General features: G+C 44.0%; 1 protein-coding gene across 2 annotated transcripts in view; it reads left to right on the forward strand.

Moving 5' to 3' along the window:
• LOC111973400 (cGMP-dependent protein kinase 1) overlaps positions 1-13,392 on the forward strand; it is a 15,901-nt gene extending 2,509 nt beyond the window's left edge. Inside the window, exons 2-22 of one of the 2 annotated variants that reach the window (XM_024000755.2) lie at positions 3,655-3,844; positions 5,595-5,684; positions 5,840-5,902; positions 6,033-6,165; positions 6,258-6,424; positions 6,564-6,677; positions 6,813-6,918; positions 7,023-7,086; positions 7,184-7,261; positions 7,567-7,655; positions 7,787-7,852; positions 7,934-7,981; positions 8,069-8,222; positions 8,403-8,539; positions 9,098-9,187; positions 10,403-10,544; positions 10,698-10,861; positions 11,037-11,153; positions 11,254-11,316; positions 11,463-11,538; positions 11,976-13,392. In XM_024000755.2, coding sequence (XP_023856523.1) covers positions 5,597-5,684; positions 5,840-5,902; positions 6,033-6,165; positions 6,258-6,424; positions 6,564-6,677; positions 6,813-6,918; positions 7,023-7,086; positions 7,184-7,261; positions 7,567-7,655; positions 7,787-7,852; positions 7,934-7,981; positions 8,069-8,222; positions 8,403-8,539; positions 9,098-9,187; positions 10,403-10,544; positions 10,698-10,861; positions 11,037-11,153; positions 11,254-11,316; positions 11,463-11,538; positions 11,976-12,062 — 2,046 coding nt within the window. In that variant the 5' untranslated portion in view covers positions 3,655-3,844; positions 5,595-5,596 and the 3' untranslated portion in view covers positions 12,063-13,392. The remainder of the gene's footprint in view (positions 1-3,654; positions 3,845-5,594; positions 5,685-5,839; positions 5,903-6,032; positions 6,166-6,257; positions 6,425-6,563; positions 6,678-6,812; positions 6,919-7,022; positions 7,087-7,183; positions 7,262-7,566; positions 7,656-7,786; positions 7,853-7,933; positions 7,982-8,068; positions 8,223-8,402; positions 8,540-9,097; positions 9,188-10,402; positions 10,545-10,697; positions 10,862-11,036; positions 11,154-11,253; positions 11,317-11,462; positions 11,539-11,975) is intronic. The other variant, XM_024000756.2, reaches the window with a different exon arrangement.
• The last annotated feature ends 2,943 nt before the right edge of the window (positions 13,393-16,335 follow it).

The following is a 16,335-nucleotide window of genomic DNA, read 5'->3' on the forward strand; positions in this document are numbered from 1 at the left end:
AGAGAGAAGATTGATATGTGTTGGGCTGGAGAGAGAACAACATATCACACTGGGTGAGAAAGGAGCGACACTCAGTGGGCTGCCTGAGTAACATGGTGGGTTATTAACCTAGGTTCCGGAGACTCGGAAGACCAGGAAGTAGCTGGTGGCACGAGACGAAGACTCTGAAACTGTCCTGAGAGATCGGAGACCTGAGCGGACAGGGTCCAACGGCATGGCGAGCAGCAGACAATTCCTGCTCGTGTCTGCCGAGCATTGCTCCCTGGATCTCGACGGAAGTGTTGCGGAGAACCGTAGTCGCTGGGGTCCATTCTTGGTCGGATTTCTTCTGTTATGCTGGTGAATGAGGACCCAAAAGCGACGTAATAGAAACAGAGTCTTTATTCCAGTATCAAACAAACAATGATTCTCCTGGATATATCAAAGGTAAATCCAAAACAGGAAACTGAAATCCTCTCGTCAGTAGAGAGGAACGACTGGAGACGCGACCACAGACTGCAGGTCGCTTCAGGAAGGCACAGGCCGTAGCTGACATAGACACCTGCACACACGCAGCATCCGAAGAAGGCAAAAACACGACAGGGCGGAACAAGGACACAAGGACAGCAAACATCAAACAAGAATCCGACAAGGACAGAAGCGGAAAACAGAGGGAGAAATAGGGACTCTAATCAGAGGGCAAAATAGGGGACAGGTGTGAAAGAGTAAATGAGGTCGTTAGGAGAATGAGAAACAGCTGGGAGCAGGAACGGAACGAATGAGAGAGAGAGCGGGAGAGGGAGAGAGGGAGGAGGAGAGAGAGGGATAGAAAGAGGGAAAGAACCTAATAAGAGACCAGCAGAGGGAAGCACAGGACAAGACAGATGATGATCAAAGACAAAACATGACATATGTAAACTTCTAACACACTGGAATTGTGATACTGTGAATTATAAGTGAAATATTCTGTCTGTTAACAATTGTTGGAAAAATGACTTGTGTCATGCACAAAGTAGATGTCCTAACCGACTTGCCAAAACTAGAGTGGTTGAAAAACGAGTTTTAGTGACTCCAATCTAAGTGTATGTAAACTTCCGACTTCAACTGTACCCCTCAAAATACCCATCAAGAGAGGCATAATAAGTCATGGCAAACTGTGTAGAATTGCAGGAAAAGTTTCAAAAAGATTTTCGGGGGAGGACCCCCTGGAACCTCATCTACTGTTTGTACCCCCAATATCTACACCACAATTTCTCCCTTCCTACACACTGTAGTATCCCTCGATCATGTGTAGTACTTACTATAGAATATTGTGGTGTACTGTAGGATACTATAGTAAATCATACAGTAATGTCTGCAAAAACACTATAGTCCGCAAAAACACCACACATTTTTTGTGTGTGTACTTTTAACCCCTTTTCATGATAGCCAATTGGTAGTTACAGACTTGTCCCATCACTGTAACTCCTGTACGGACTGGGGAGAGACGAAGGTTGAGAGCTATGCCTCCTCCGAAACACAACCCTGCAAGCTGCACTGCTTCTTGACACACTGCTCGCTTAACTGGGCCAATTGTGCGCTGACTCATGGGTCTCCCGGTCACGGCCGACTGTGACACATCCTGGGATCAACCTATCACTATCCCAGAAACCCTAGACCCACTCCAATTTGCATACCGCCCAAACAGATCCACAGATAATGCAATCTCTATTGTACTCCACACTGCCCTTTCCCACCTGGACAAAAGGAACACCATCATGAGAATGCTATTCATTGACTACAGCTCAGCATTCAACATCATAGTACCCTCAAAGCTCATCACAAAGCTCAGGATCCTGGGACTAAACACCACTGGATCCTGGACTTCCTGACGGGCCGCCCCCAGGTGGTGAGGGTAGGTAGCAACACATCCGCCACGCTGATCCTCAACACTGGAGCCCTTCAGGGGTGCGTGCTCAGTCCCCTCCTGTACTTCCTGTTCACCCATGACTGCGTGGCCAGGCACAACTCCAACACCATCGTTAAGTTTGCAGACGACACAACATTAGTTCTACAGCTGCACCATCAAGAGCATCCTGACTGGTTGCATCACTGCCTGGTATGGCAACTGCTCAACCTCCGACCGCAAGGCACTACAGAGGCCCAGTACGGCCCAGTACATCACTGGGGCTAAGCTGCCTGCCATCCAGGACCTCTACACCAGGCGGTGTCAGAGGAAGGCCCTAAAAATTATCAAAGACCCCAGTCATAGAATGTTCTCTCTACTACCGCATGGCAAGTGGTACCAGAGCGTTCTCAACAGTTTCTACTCCCAAGCCATAAGACTCCTGAACAAGTAATCAAATGGCTACCCGGACTATTTGCATTTCCCCCCCCCCACACCCCTCTTTTACACTGCTGCTACTCTCTGTTTATCTTATATGCATAGTCACTTTAACTATACATTCATAACATACTACCTCAATTAGCCCGACTAACCGGTGCCCCCACACATTGGCTACCCGGACTATCTGCATTGTGTCCCGCCACCCACCACCCGCCAACCCCTATTTTACGCTACCGCCACTTTCTGTTTATCATATATGCATAGTCACTTTAACCATACCTATATGTACATACTACCTCAATTAGCCCGACTAATTGGTGCCTGTATATAGCCTCGCTACTGCATATAGCCTCGCTACTGTTATTTTTCACTGTCATTTTACTGTTGTTTTTATTTCTTTACATATCTATTGTTCACCTAATATAATAATACGTTTTTACTTAAAAATCGTACTGTTGGTTAGTGCCTGTAAGTAAGCATTTCACTGGAAGTTGTACACCTGTTGTATTCGGAGCACGTGACAAATACATTTTGATTTGATTTGATTATCGTATACAGTACTACAGTTTTCTTTTAGTACAGTATTTATACTATAGTTACCTGTAAATACTACAGTATACTACAGTAAAGTCCACAAAAACACTACAGTAATTACTATAGTATTTATACCATAGTATACTATAGTCTTTTCTTCATGTGGGAACCACTCTCCCTTCCCCTGTGTCAAGGCCTGTGTATTCATGGGTGTTTTGAAGGAGTGTGAGGAGTATCCCTTTCTCCTACCACTCCTTCATCCCCCTGTTCCACACTCCTCTGCCCTCCCTAATTTCCCCCCTTCACCTCCATCTTCTTTTTCCCTGGCCCTCTTTACATCCACCTCCCTGAGTCTCTGCCCTCTCAAACACCCCCCCCCCCCCCAGCCCCCCCCCCATCCCTGCTTCCCCCCCCCCCCCCCCCCCCCCCCCCCCCCCCCCCCCCCCCCCCCCCCCCCCCCCCCCCCCCCCCCCCCCCCCCCCCCCCCCCCCCGTCATTCCTCCTCTTCCTCCTCCTCCTCGGTTCCCCCGTCTACCTCTACCTGGTGTAATAGGAGGAGCCTCGGGGGTCTGGTTAATGATCCAACACTCTGGAGCTGTTGAGCAGACGGATAAGGAGAGAGAGGGAGAGGAAGAAAAGGAGAGAGAGAGAGGGAGAGAGAGAGGGAAAGAGAGAGAGAGAGCAGTAAGAGTAGAGGCATAGAGGGACCTAGGTGAGGTCAAAAAGAGGGGAGTGAGGGAGAGGAAAGATACAGGATTAGGTAAATGTAGTGTGTTTGTGTCTGTACAAATGAGTGGACTCTGCATGTGGCCTAGGAGCATTTAGATCAAGTTACCCCTTCAGATGGAGACAACCTGATACAGGACCTACAATACTTTACCGTATCAGTGGATTTACGGAGTGCTGGAGGAAGGTCCTGAGCCTCATATGAAGATCCATGTAGGAACTGTAGCAGCTACGCAGACTCACGCTCCTTCCTACCCCACCTCTCTACACAGCCTACAGGTGAGTCTGACCGAAGTCTTTTCCCTTGTAGAATCAATGTCTCTGAGCCAAAATGAGACCTGTTGGAGCTACATCAGATCTCAGTTGCAGTAACATGCATTTCATTTTAATCGGCCGAGTTGTGATTGTAGTGACTGGCTTGGGGGCCAGTAGATTTTATGTGAGATAATCATTTCTCAATGGTTAACCCAGGTATTGGAGGTCATTATCCCAATCTGTCCCATTTGAGTGTTTTTGTAGAATGGCTGCACTCCTAGAAAGCTATATTATTGACAATTGCCCTACCTTAATTGTCATGGGTAAGAAGAGCCTGAAGTGAAAATCAGCAAGTAGTTTGTTGCAACATGACTGACATGCACTTTACATTTAACCAATTCCATTTAGAAATGAAATAGTTTTGTCTTTAATTACAGAGTGGAAAATGTAGTCTCTTTATCTCCTATATTGTTGTTAGTTGTTTGCTGGGTGACTTTAGAATCTGTAACACCACGCCTAATCTCTGCCCTGTCCAATGTTCAGGGTGAAGGAAAGGTAATTGGGGTCACGTGAAGTGAGGGCGCTAGGCTGACCCTGGCTCAGTTTGTATTGATGTGTCACGACTTCCGCCGAAGTTGGTCCCTCTCCTTGTTCGGGCGGCGTTCGGCGATCCATGTTTCATTTTCGTTTTGTTTTGTCTTCATTATACACACCTGGTTTCCATTCCATAATCAATGTTCCTTATTTAACTCTGGCTTCCCTTTCTGTTTTGTGCGTGATTGTCGTTGTCATGTGGTTTCGTTATTTTTGTGCTCTGGATATTTGTGTTTTTTCTTGTTGGAACATTGCTTAATTTTTGAGTAAATTCTCTGGTTATTACTCATACCTGTGTCCTGCACCTGACGATCCATTCAAATAATCGCTGACATGATGTGGATGTGTGTGCTAAGCTAATTGCTAGGCTAACCTTGTGCTTTGTTTGCTCTGTCAACAAATGTGTGCTCTGTCAACAGAGACCAAAACAGTTTTTAAATGACCACGAAATTAAAATGGTGAAGCCCCTCACAATCAGTGCTAACTGGTCAATGGAAACATCAGTTGGGTAGTATTTTTTCTTCACAGGTGTGTGTGTGTGTCCATACGTGTGTGTGTGCTCATCGACATGCAAGCAAGGATCTGTGTTCCCAGGCCCAGGGAGATTATTGACATTGGAGGGGGTTGCTACATGTATATGCACAGACACACACGTTCAAGAAACACAAACATGTTGTGCTACCACGAGAGAGTGGATGTGTTTTTAAGACATGCACCAGTTTAAATTCATGCCTGCACACACACACTAAAGGTAGCTTCGATTCCCAAAACAATTGTCTGACCTGTGAAACTACCAGGGGTACGCATATAATAGAGCCACAAAATATTGGCAGGTGGTAGCGACCATCAATAAATGACCAACAAGGCTTGGGTTAGTGATAACAGGTTCTATATGAGATGTCTTCCCAGGGTGGTACAGTATTCACAGTGCCCCTAGCTGGCAGCCCATCATTAGTGTCCATTATTCATGATCACAGTGTAGACCTCTCGCTGAGAACTGACTGTGTGCCAATTTAATGACAGATACTGGGCATACTGTTTGTGTGTGCATGCATGTTTTGTGCAGCTTTTATGAGTGTGAATGAATGTGCAAATGTGCTTATATTTCATGTGTATGCTTTCATGTTCATGTGTTTACCTTCCTGTGACTCCTCTCACATGCCTACACCTCTCCCTTCAGCCATGGAGGGCCAGGTAGAGGAGCTGAGGCAGCAGCTGGAGAAACAGACCCTGATCAACCAGGAGCTGCAGAACCACAACAAGGACCTAGGTACGATCACGACCATGACTACCATGACCGCAAGCATAACTTAGATCAAGACCATATGAACATGATTGACCACAACAAAGACTGCAGCCATGAAATCAACCATGACTTAAAACACATTTATCCCAACCAATACAATGCTCTCCTGTCACCTCCAGAGAGAAGACTGCAGGAGAAGGAGAAGTTGCTGCAGGACCTTCACAGTCATTACCATGACCTAGGCAAGGGGATTCATGTGACTATGGCAACCCCTTGGGTGACGAATGGCAGCCATTTTGTGTCAGATCACTAACCATAGAACATCATGTATATTAACCCTAATTTCCTGTGTGTGGTGTCTATATATCCCAGAGTTCCCTGCTCAGAGGAGCAGTAATGAAGGGGAACCGGAGGTCAGGAAGAGCCGAGCGGCTGTCATGGCCCCTGAGCCAATCCCAGAGGAGCAGCTGGAGATCATGAAGACCAAAGTCAAGAAGACCRTCAGGTGATTGGCTAGGGCTATGCATGATTGGCAAAGGCTATGCATGAGTTATGTGACACCAGTACTGTATGGTGGTGTGATGCCTCCTTCCGCAGCGAGACAAGTCTGATCGTCATGGCCATCCAGAAGAACGACTTCCTGAGTCGCCTTGACGATGAGCAGATCACCATGATGGTGGAGCTCCTGGTGGCCATCGACTTCAAACCAGGAAATGATGTCATCAAGGAGGGTAGTGAGGGAGACAGTATGTACATCGTTGCAGGTATGTGTGAATTTCTCTAAAACATTGCTCGGTGTTGCTACTGTATATCTGATTATTATTCCCAATTAAACAATAACCCTCACCCCTCAAACCCCTCACCCCTCAATGTCCCCCCCCTCCCCTCCTTCTCCACATTCAGAGGGTGAGCTATATGTCAGTCAAGCAGGTCGTAACCTTCGAACCCTGACCTGTGGGGATGTCTTTGGAGAGTTGGCTATTCTGTATAACTGCAAACGCACTGCCACAGTCAAAGGTGAGATGCTATAGAACTTGACTATTGAGTGGTACACAATAACTAACTACGTGTACTGTCTGTACTGTGCGTGTGCGCTGAAATTAATATTGCTTGTTGTTATGAATAAATTGTCCGCCTCACTCCCCATCGTAGCTAAAACAGTGGTGAGTCTCTGGTGTATGGAGAGACAGATGTACAGAACCATCATGACCAACAAGTCCAAGAAGAAACGTGAACAGATAATGGGCTTCTTGAAGACGTGAGTTTACACACTTAACCTCATGACTTACATACTTGGTCATACTCTCTTGGTCACACACACATGCACACTGCTAGTTCTGCTCTTATATGCTTCCCTATCAGGTCTCGGACTCTGAACACCCTGAATGACGTTCAGCTCTCTAAGATCATTGACTCCATGGAGGAGGTTTGTGCTCAGCCATTTTACACACCTCTCCTATGCTAGATCGTTTTTCCAGAGCATTAACATACAAATCCCATATAAAATGTGTTGTTTCTTTTAGGTGAAGTACCAGAACAATGACGTCATTGTGCGTGAGGGGGCAGAGGGCAACACGTTCTACATCATCCTTAAAGGAGAGGTACAGTAACGGGGACATGTTTGGTGGCTACTGTGATCCAAAACACTCTGTTTCTGTACACCCCTTGTTTGATGATCATAGGGAACAACAACTAACTACGCTAGTGGAGGATTGGCGTCTACAATACTCTTACCTGTGCTTACCAACCGATCTGTTTATTGCCAAATTCAACCTTTTGACCCGTCTGTCAGTTTAACTTTATTTGCACAGCTCTCTTTTCAATGTCATACTGGTGCTGAATTGCTTATCAAATGAATATGGCCTTGAGGACAAAAACGAGTGTGTGTGCGTGTGTCTGCCCTCAGGTCCAGGTGACTAAAAAGGTGAACAAGCAGCAGAAACAGATTCGCAGGATGGGCAAAGGGGAGCATTTCGGGGAATTGGCCCTCATACGGTAACCATGGATACATTAGTACCTACAGTAAAGCTATAAAGAAACTTGCTGTTGTACAATAAAAGGGCCTTGGGGTGCAGTATTAGCTAGTGTCGCTGCTCATTATGTGTGGATCTGTATATAACCAACAGTGAGATCCTGAGGACTGCAACCTGCACTGCTCTGGGCCCTGTTACCTGCTTCTCCATCGATAAGGAGTGAGTTTGAACAATTCAAATTTGATTTCCTGATCGGTTAGTTTATGGATTGATTGATGGTCTGTTATGTTCCCCCTCCAGGGTGTTTGAGGAGACGATCCCCATTGAACACCTGGAGCTCCATGATGAGTGAGTACAAAGACACTCTAGTCCTTTTAGTTCTATATTTACCACTCTAGTCAAGCAGTCTAACTGTAGTCTGTGGTCCACCATCAGCTCTAAGTTCCTGGAGGAGCCAGATGCTCCAGAGAAGACCAGTCCTAGTTCCTCTCTGAGGTTGAAGGACCTGATCCCTGTACTGTACCAGGAGGGGCGCTACCAGGGAGACCCTGTCACCCTCGGAGTGGGAGGATTTGGTCGCGTTGAACTGGTACATGTGTTTGGTGTTGTTGTAGTGTTTGGCTATTTATAGGGATAGTTAGTGGCTGAAACTAACTGATGAAAGTTTACTGTCCCCTTTAAGGTGCTTGAAAGCCAAATTGAAAGTGAAACGGCTCTTTTTAGATCGAAAGTTTATAACTGTTTTTGTTGTTTTTGTTGTTTTCCCCAGGTGACCACGCTGCACCATGGGAAGTACTTTGCCATGAAGCGGGTCAGTAAGAAGCACATTGTTGCTAAGCAACAGGAGGAGCACGTCCTGTTTGAGAAGAGGATCCTCAAAGCCATCCAGAGTGACTTCATCGTCAGGTGACTGTGGGGCTAGGTGGCAGGTACTGTAGCCTAGCGGTTAAGATTGCTCTTTCGAATCCCTGAGCCGGCAACGTTGACAAATCTGCCGATCTGCCGTTGAGCAAGGCAGTTAACCCCCAACAACAACTGTACCGATAATGTCGATTAAGGCAGCCCACTGCACCTCTTTAATACAGAGGGGTTGGGTTAAATGTGGAAGACACATTTCGGTTGAATGCATTCAGTTGTGCAACTGACTAGGTATCCCCTTAACCTTCAACCATCATCATCTACAATAACACTTTAACCCTCTTTGTCCCCTTGTCAATTGATGGTATTCATTAAGACTGTGGGGGTAGGCGACCCCTGACCTCTAACCTTTAATGTCCAACCATCATCATCTAAGTTAACACGTTAACCTTCTTTGTCCCCTTATCAATCGATGGTATTCATTAATCACTAAAGTACCAAGGGAGAAGGGAAAACCATCAGACACTGCTTTGGCCCTCAAGGTCCAGGAGGACTGAGGATACTGTACCATATTTAACCCTGTGTTATCTCTCTCTCACGGTTCAGGCTCCATTATGCCTTCAAAGACACTCGCTACATCTACATGATTATGGAGTTCTGTGCAGGAGGGGAGATCTGGACCAAGCTCAAAGAAGTGTGAGCAAACATTGCTGACTAAGTCTACTTTTAAGTGATCATGTCCGAAAAGCTGGAGTTTTGGAGGATTTATCATCATKGGTGTTGTTAGGCCCGAGACGAAATTGAGGGTCGGCCAATATATCCTCCAAACACTGGCTTCAAGGGCATCACTTTTATACAACGGGTTACCAACATATTCAAATAATGATTGACATATTTTCATTTAAACTTTATTTTGTTTATTCATACTATTTCATCCTTCCACAAGATATAGTCCCGACACAAATCTACACAAACCGGCTCGTCGTTCGTTCTATCGGTTCGGTTGACAGAGACGTAACCCAGTAGTTCAGTCTGTTTGTTCTATATCTATGGATGYGACCTAGTCGTTTGTTCTAAATGTTCCATTGCCATACTGGCTGGCAACGTTGTTATCCCTTGCTTGCTAGCTAGCCAACAACGTCAAACAGTGCAGCCAGAATAACAACAGTAGCTGCCTTTGCATTTGTTTAAGCAGTTTTCTAGTGACATTTATTTGGATACATCCATAACAATAAGTAAATCTTTTWAAAAAAGCACGATTTCGCCTGGCATAGAAAATGTGCTCTCTCATCAGGAAACTGTTGTTCAGAGGAGCTAGCCAACAACACCGTTAACACAGTCACTTCAAACTGAAGCTGGAAAGACTGCAAACTAGCTGCACTTCATTTCGTTTGAMCTTTTTTCAATTGACATTTCTTTGTATATATCCATAAAAATGATGCCAGCTTATTCATGATTTCGACTGGCTGAGAAACACTGCCTGCCTGTCTGTCTCGTTTCTTCTCCCGACACGTTTATTACTATGGGACAGCTGGAAATTGAATTTGAATATGGAAACAATGTTGCAAATGTCGGAGAGACAAACAGCAAGGTATATATAAATCTCCGCTGTTGAAAACTAAATGTTAGTCGAAAAGAAATGTGAGATAATGTCTGGACGCTTTTTATAGTGGAAATCAGGTTTATAAATTGCCTGGCTGAGCTGATGAGACAGTGGATTGCGCAGTCAGATGGAAGAGTAAATAAGCATTTTAAAGTCATAGATTTAGCCGGTGGTCACTTGTGGAATAGACACCGTCTGGAATGCGGTTTTAACCAATCAGCATTCAGTATTAGAACCCACCGTTGTATAAATTCAGATATACACAACTGAGGTTGAAGATTTATCTGCTTTGTCTCTGTGTTTGGCAGTGGTCGCTTCGATGAGCCCATTGCTGTGTTCTGCACTGCCTGTGTAGTAGAGGCCTATGCCTACCTCCATAAGAAGGGCATCATGTACAGAGACCTGAAGCCTGAGAATCTGATGCTGGATGCCAACGGCTACGTCAAACTGGTGGGTGATATGTTAATAATAACATCAGGCAACTCTTTACTCTTTCATTGCTTCAACTCTTCAATCGCTTGCGATGCTAAAGAGTTCATGCATTCAGATATCTCTCTGTGTGTGTATTCGTGCATGTTTGAATGTGTGTGTTTTTACATGTAGGTGGACTTTGGTTTTGCTAAGGAGTTAGTTCACGGTGATAAGACCTACTCATTCTGTGGTACTCCTGAGTACATGGCCCCAGAGATCATCCAGAACCAGGGACACGACTTCGCTGCTGACTTCTGGTCCCTGGGCATCCTGGTCTATGAGCTGCTGGTGGGGAGGTACTGTACAGATCAGCACGGAAAGGGTTAAAGCAGCTTGATATTTCAGTAAACAAGAAAGGTGACTGACAGAATTATCTACTGTATAGTGTATAGTACAACAGTTCCAACACCAACACACACACACCGGATTATCTAAAATACTGTTTTACCAATGGACTGTTTTGCCTTTCAGCCCCCCATTTTCCAGTTCCGAGCCTGCAAAGATCTACCCTAAAATTTTGGATGGGTTGCTCAAGTTCCCCCCTTACATGGGCGAGGGGGCCAAGTCCCTCATCAGTAAACTGTGCAGGTTAGAGATGATGTGTTAGGTGCAGGATATAGTCTGATGTTATAACTCTTTTTCATACTTGTTTTGATTGGTTATTGATGGTTTGTGTTGTGGCCCACAGACCTCGGCCGGGTCAGAGGCTGGGAAACACCAAGAATGGGATCAAAGATGTCCGCCATCACAGGTAACCATGAGGAGCCAACCGTCCGGTGTGTGTTTGTTGGTGTTGGAACTGTTGTAAATGTTGTACTATACACTGTACAGTACATTTTTCTGTCAGTCACCTTTCTTTTATGAGGATTCATCCCCCTCTCCTGTATTCCCCTCCAGGTGGTTCAGTAGTATGAATTGGCACAAGCTTCGTGTGGGCCAGGTGGAGGCTCCTACAATCAGACTCATACACAAGGTCAGTCTAGCCTCAGCACACATCTTTTTTTTGTTTCTATGTGAAGCTCAATAGGTAACTCTTTACATTTAAGGTATACTTCTAAGGATTTATAAACGGGTTGATAAGTAGTTTACAAATGGTAAATTATTAGTTTACAGTATATGTGGTCTATAACGAAGTTCCCCACCACTGCGAGAAAACCTGCTGCGAGAGGTTCTGATGCATCGACATAACACCACAGCGCAACGAGTCAAACTAAATTTCTCTGCAACAGCTGTTGCTTTTTTAGTGAACACAATTTCCATGCAACAGCTTTTCACACTTTATAAAGATCAAATACAAGTTCAAGGTACGGATTGAGTGGTAAGTAGTTGCCATTTAGTCACTGTGTCATATCCAGTGTCAACGTCATTCCCTGACAGCCACTGATCTGAGCCCCTCCCCTTGTCCTCCAGGGTCCATGCTACATCAACTTTGACCGCTTCCCCTTCGACCAGGCTAAGGCCGACGAGGAGTTCTCCGGCTGGGACAAACACTTCTGACTCCAACCAGAACCAGAACCTGAACCAGAACCAGAAACAGTCCAAGAGGGTCAGAGTTCAGAGGTCACACCGGGGCTCACTGATAGGTGGATCCAGACCAGATTACTTCTTGGTGACCTCGATGTTCCCATGACCTTTTAGACTCTGAAAGACCATTGCACCGTAGGGGCAGGAATAGGACTATGCCCAGAGCCATAGATACACATGGATAGGTTCTGACTACTTTGTAATAAGGCTCTAATTTCACCATGCTGGCTTCACAGAACCCTCTGGTAAAAGATACTGTACAACACTGAGAGGCATGTGTGTGAATGTGTGAATAAGAACAGCCACTCATGCATACACACCTTCTAATCTTTGTGGATGCCATCTTAACTTGAAATGTGCTCACTGAAAGCTGTACGTGTGTGTTGTGCCCAAAAGAAAGATGAATAAATATAAATGGCTGGATGTAATGTCTCATGTTGGACAAAATTAATGAATTTACCCTTGACACTCATTGTACTGTGTAACTCATGATGGCATTGTCATTGCATTTACTGTGCTAGTGTCTATGCCTTGTAGCATATACTGTCTGTAAAGAATACTAAATGTATGTGTTTCACTTTCAAATAAATATAATGACCCCTAAATATACAGAGAACAGGTGTTGTAGTACAACATGTCAACACTAGGGGGCTGAATAGGAAGGAACACTATCTGCTCTCAGCACAGCACAGTGTGTTCTCAATGTCTGTTCTCTGAGTCCTGTAATGTAATTTAGAACAGACAGCAGGTTTTGTATGGAGTGATGTACTATGTATTATTCAAACATCATTACAGTGTCTGTTAGATTGACTAAAGCTCTGTTAAGTCATCAGTCCACTCACGACAAACAACTCTTATCAGGAAGGAAATACAAAACAACAAATCAATCTCCTGGGGCTATGCCTAATCTGTGATGGTGGGCTGAAGTACATCTGTTTTCTATTGGATTAAAAAGGCGCTGAATGATTGATCAATATGATTGGTCCAAGGGCAGTACACATTGTCATTGACAATAATACTATTATGATAAATAATATTTTTGATAAGCTGCCAACGACAGCTTTCAGTGTTTGTTACTATTGTTTTTCCTTTGTGTGTATCGGCCAGGCTGTCATTGTAAATAAGAATTTGTTCTTAACTGGCTCGTCTGGTTCAATAAAGGTTCAAGAAATAATAAGCTAGATAAAATAAATCTGTATGGATCCTGACTTTTTGTGAAGAGTATTATAACCACTGTTTCACATCCTGATAAAGGTATCCTGTGTGGCTTAAATCGACTTAATAAACATATTTCTGTCCTTGTTATATGACTTACTGACAGTCTGTTTCACCCCAGGGAAACCTGCTTTCCTCACTCACTGTGCTACGGATTTCAACGCACTTATGAATGTGATCCGATTTAGAGGTTTTCTACCACTACTGATTTTGAATTGAAGTCCAGAGAGGTAGAGCTCTGTCATGGCAGGCTTTGGAGGAGGAGGAAGAAGAAAACAGCATTGTTTCCTTCTGTAAGGCATGGTTTGAAATGTACATCATTGGGACCTGGTGGAAAATTGGGGAGGGTCATGCTTTTTGCATTTCTGTCAGGGTGAGGGTTTAGATTTTTAAAATCTAGTCCAGGGGAGGTTCATGTAATTTGTAATTGATGAAATGTCAATATTTCTCAGTGTTTTAGAATTAGTTGCTTATTAGGCTAAACACTGAGTGTAGAAAAAACATTAAGAACACCTGCTCTTTCCATGACATAGACTGACCAGGTGAATCCAGGTGAAAGCTATGATCCCTTATTGATGTCACTTGTTAAATCCACTTAAAATCAGTATAGATAAGAGGTTGGAGACAGGTTAAAGAATGATTCTTAAGCCTTGAAACAATTGAGACATGGATTGTGTATGTGTGCCATTCAAAGAGTGAATGGGCAAGACAAAAGATTTAAGTGCCTTTGAACGGAGTATGGTAGTAGGTGCCAGGTGCACCGGTTTGTGTCAAGAACTGCAACGCTGCTGGGTTTTTCACGCTCAACAGTTTCCAAAGTATATCAAGAATGGTCCATCACTAAAAGGACATCCAGCCAACTTGACACAACTGTGAGAAGCATTAGAGTCAACATGGGCCAGCATCCCTGTGGAACGCTTTCGACTCCCTATGGAGTCCATGTCCTGACGAATGAATGCTGTGCTGAGGGCAAAAGGGGAGGGGGACGCAACTCAATATTAGGAAGGTGTTATTTTTCTTCTTTCTTTAAGGGTGGATCAGCTTAATATTGCGTAAAGATTGTTGCTTCCATCAATGTAATTGTCTGCATCATTTCCAATCCCCCATATCTTTTTTGGGTAATTATATATATCCATATACATACACTTATGCATACATATACACATATACTGTATACATACACATACCTATATAGATATACATACTTTTATAAGATTTTTTTTTTTTAAGAGGAAGGTGTTGTTGTTTGTGTATCGATGTGTGCGTGATGCCGCCCCTCATCTCTGATTATCCGCTGAGCGCACCATATCAAGTGCGCCTATAGTCTATTTAGTGTGGTCTCAATCAAATGATCCATAGCCTATATGAAGTGCATGCTCGAGAGCAAAGTTATATTTCTAAGAAAATGTATATCCTTCCTGAGTCTTTTGCGCTGCTGGGATGGTGTAAATAAATACTTTCTGATTAGGCCTAGTCTCAAAAATGCAATATTGCACTCGCGGACTAGCCTATATGTTCTGTTCAGTTTAAGAAGGAGAGCGTGAATATGAGAAGAAGGACCGGAGGTCAACTTTGATAGCTTGCTACTACTATTATTGATTTTAATAAAACATTTACATTTTTTACATTTTAGTCATTTAGCAGACGCTCTTATTAGTGCATACATTTTATTACATTTTTTTTTTTTTTTACATACTGAGACAAGGATATCCCTACCGGCTTGCTACTACTAGCTTACTACTAGCTTGCTACTACTATTATTGATTTTAATAAAACATTTAAATTTTTTACATTTTAGTCATTTAGCAGACGCTCTTATCCAGAGTGCATACATTTTATTAAATTTTTAATTTTTTTTTACATACTGAGACAAGGATAGCCCTACCGGCCAAACCCTCCCTACCGGCCAAAACCCTCCCTAACCTGGACGACGCTATGCCAATTGTGCGTCGCCCCACGGATCTCCCGGTTGCGGCCGGTTGCGACAGAGCCTGGGCGCGAACCCAGCCCAGCCTGGGCGCGAACCCAGAGACTCTGGTGGCGCAGCTAGCACTGCGATGCAGTGCCCTAGACCACTGCGCCACCCGGGAGATAAAACAATATGTTTCTTGCCATTATGTATTTATCAGAGGTATTGACGTCACAATAAGCCAGATTCAAGTAACTTGGTGCTGAAACTTGAAGCGGCACAATCAATCGGAGCAATCATGGTGCTGGCTCCTAACCAATTCTGCTTTTTTGTCTGTTTTTTCGCAATGTTTGTAACTTATTTTGTACTTAATGTTTCTGCCACCGTCTCTTATAACTAAAACTAGTTTCTGGATATCAGAACAGTGATTACTCACCTCGAACTGGATGAAGATTTTTTCTTTAATGAGTCTGACGCAAAGGATATACTGTTTCTCCCAGACCAGGCCCAAATCCACGTCATTCACATGAAGAAAATACGGAAATACAGGGGGCGCAGATCTGGGTGCCTTGTGAGAATTCATCTAGGCCTTCCTCTGACACTAGGCGGTGTCAGAGGAAGGCCCAAACTCTAGTCACCCAAGTCATAGACTGTTCTCTCTACTACTGTACGGCAAGCACTGCTACTCGCTGTTTATTATCTATGCATAATCACTTTACCCCTACATACATGTACAAATTACCTCAATTACCTCGACTAACCTGTATCCCCGCACATTGACTTGGTACCACCTGTATATAGCCTCGTTATTGTTATTTCATTGTGTTACTTTTATTTACTTTAGTTTATTTACTAAATCTTTTCTTAACTATATTTTCTGAAAAGACATTGTTGGTTAAGGGCCTGTAAGTAAGCGTTTCACGGTAATGCTGTTGTATTCGGCACATGTGACAAATATTATTAWTTTTTTTTTTTAAATGTAGGCCTAACTTTTGAAAGTAACATGCTCAGATTCATAATGACGTCTCAGATKTAATTATTTGCAAACAGGGACAGTTTTGTTGTAAACAAGACACACTGATTTGGCATTGGATGCATAGGCCCATCTCTCTGTCAATTCTT

Source organism: Salvelinus sp. IW2-2015, linkage group LG14 (genome assembly GCF_002910315.2).
Source record: "Salvelinus sp. IW2-2015 linkage group LG14, ASM291031v2, whole genome shotgun sequence".
NCBI lineage: Eukaryota > Metazoa > Chordata > Actinopteri > Salmoniformes > Salmonidae > Salvelinus > Salvelinus sp. IW2-2015.